This window comes from Stegastes partitus, unplaced genomic scaffold (genome assembly GCF_000690725.1).
Source record: "Stegastes partitus isolate 25-593 unplaced genomic scaffold, Stegastes_partitus-1.0.2 Scaffold1051, whole genome shotgun sequence".
Taxonomy (NCBI): Eukaryota; Metazoa; Chordata; class Actinopteri; family Pomacentridae; genus Stegastes; species Stegastes partitus.
In genome coordinates this window covers 79,597-81,238 of record NW_007578782.1, presented here as the reverse complement: position 1 = coordinate 81,238, position 1,642 = coordinate 79,597, and the positions used below count along the sequence as shown (strand labels likewise).

Genomic DNA, 1,642 nt, shown 5'->3' with positions numbered 1-1,642 from the left:
GATCATGGATGGATGGATGGATGGATGGATGGTAAAAGTGGCATCATGAAGAACTGAACTAGGATTCCTCCTGTACATATCCATTCTAGGCATTAAATGTTAAAACAGTTTGTTTTAACCAGTTGGTCAGTATTCACACCCACCAGTGATGTTTCACAACACTTCTGCATCACTACAGCCAGAGAAAAAGTTCAACAACTGCACGTCAACAAAACAAGATTTTTAAGGGTTGTTAAGCTGCTCTTTAACTTGATGTATTTTAGCCCACATACGTGTCTCCCTGTGTGGTGGTGGTGGAGGGGTATCGTTGTGAGAGAAAGTATTTGTGTAAGAACTACTCTGAAGAGTGTGGAAAGTTACTGCAGTTAATGTACTGATACAGCATTCAGTATATAACGTGAGCATTTCATTTAAATAGAGGGTTTTTCCACTGCCATGTACATCCTTACCGAGCCATCCGGCACCAGAGTTGGGGACACACATGTCTGTCTCGGCGCTGGGCAGGACGAAGCCCACCACGAACACCTCCACGCCGTCCGACATGAGAGCCAGGCCGAGCACAAAGAACAGCTGCCACTGGAATCTCCCGTGGCCACACTCCTGCATGATCAGCTCGTACTGCTGGGCCAACTCCTCCTCGTCTGCCTGTCTCTCATTTTCCAGCTCCTTGCGGCTCTTTAGGCTGTCAGAGACCGGCTGGCCCACGGCCACCTGTCCCTCCCGTGGCTTCCCATCGTTGTAGGAAGGCACACCTTGGTACTCCCCCTCATAGATCTCGTCTTCGTCGTCGTGGCCCTCCGTGGCGTCGCTGGAGGCCCCGTCCTCGTCGTTCGCTGCGTTGCCGGCATAGTGACCATCCTGCTGAGTGTAATTGTTGTAGTTGTTTTCTTCTTCATCCTCGTTCTGGAAGCGGTTGTAGCTGCGGTGGGATGAGTATTCATCTGAGGCACGATCAACAGCTTTGCTGAAATTTTTGGCAGCATGCCTCTTGGCTTCTTTAGCGATGTCCTTGGCACCTTTAACCAAGGAAGTCCTGTTGTTTTGCGTTTCATCCATCTTGGCACAAGGAAAGCTGGAACTAAATGTCCTTTATCTCAGCTCTGCTGCTCTTTTATTCCACCAGGTGCTACAAATGTAAACTATCTATCTTTATTCTTTCCTGTTTTGTTTTTTTTTATTACTATTATACCCAGGCTGCGCAGGAGTTAAGGCAGTTTTTTTTTTTTTTTTTAGCACTGAAAAGCCAGCCGGCTGCCAGGAAACTAATGATTAAGTAATGATGTCTAATTCCATTGGATGGGAGTAAGCAGACAGCGCTGAAATGGAGACAGTTGATCTCAAATTGGAAAGATCCTCGGTGCTGTCAGGGCTCAGCAGAGGAAACCATCAGCCTGTGGGCACACAAAGAGAAAGGCGAGTTTAGCTCGATTAAAAGGTGTCTGTCACAAATACCTGACTGCAGCATTTCTTGGCACGCTGCAAAGAACTCCAAAAGAACAAGTTCCCACTGAGGCTGACAGCGACTGCAGTCTCCTAATGACGGGGAAACGCTGTACTAAGAGGGGAAGAACAAAAGATGAAAGAAGAAAATGATTCATTGAGAACAAATTGTGCAATGTCATTGAGTTTTTAGACCAAAGAT

The 1,642-nt window shown here is 46.9% G+C and overlaps 1 protein-coding gene across 1 annotated transcript in view; it reads right to left on the bottom strand.

Moving 5' to 3' along the window:
* The window catches only part of LOC103367452 (synaptic vesicle glycoprotein 2C-like), a 53,506-nt gene extending 52,121 nt beyond the window's left edge, over nucleotides 1-1,385 (bottom strand). The window contains exon 1 of the mRNA XM_008295477.1: nucleotides 450-1,385. Within this exon, the coding sequence (XP_008293699.1) occupies nucleotides 450-1,056 (607 nt within the window). The 5' untranslated portion in view covers nucleotides 1,057-1,385. The remainder of the gene's footprint in view (nucleotides 1-449) is intronic.
* Between the last annotated feature and the right edge of the window lie 257 nt (nucleotides 1,386-1,642).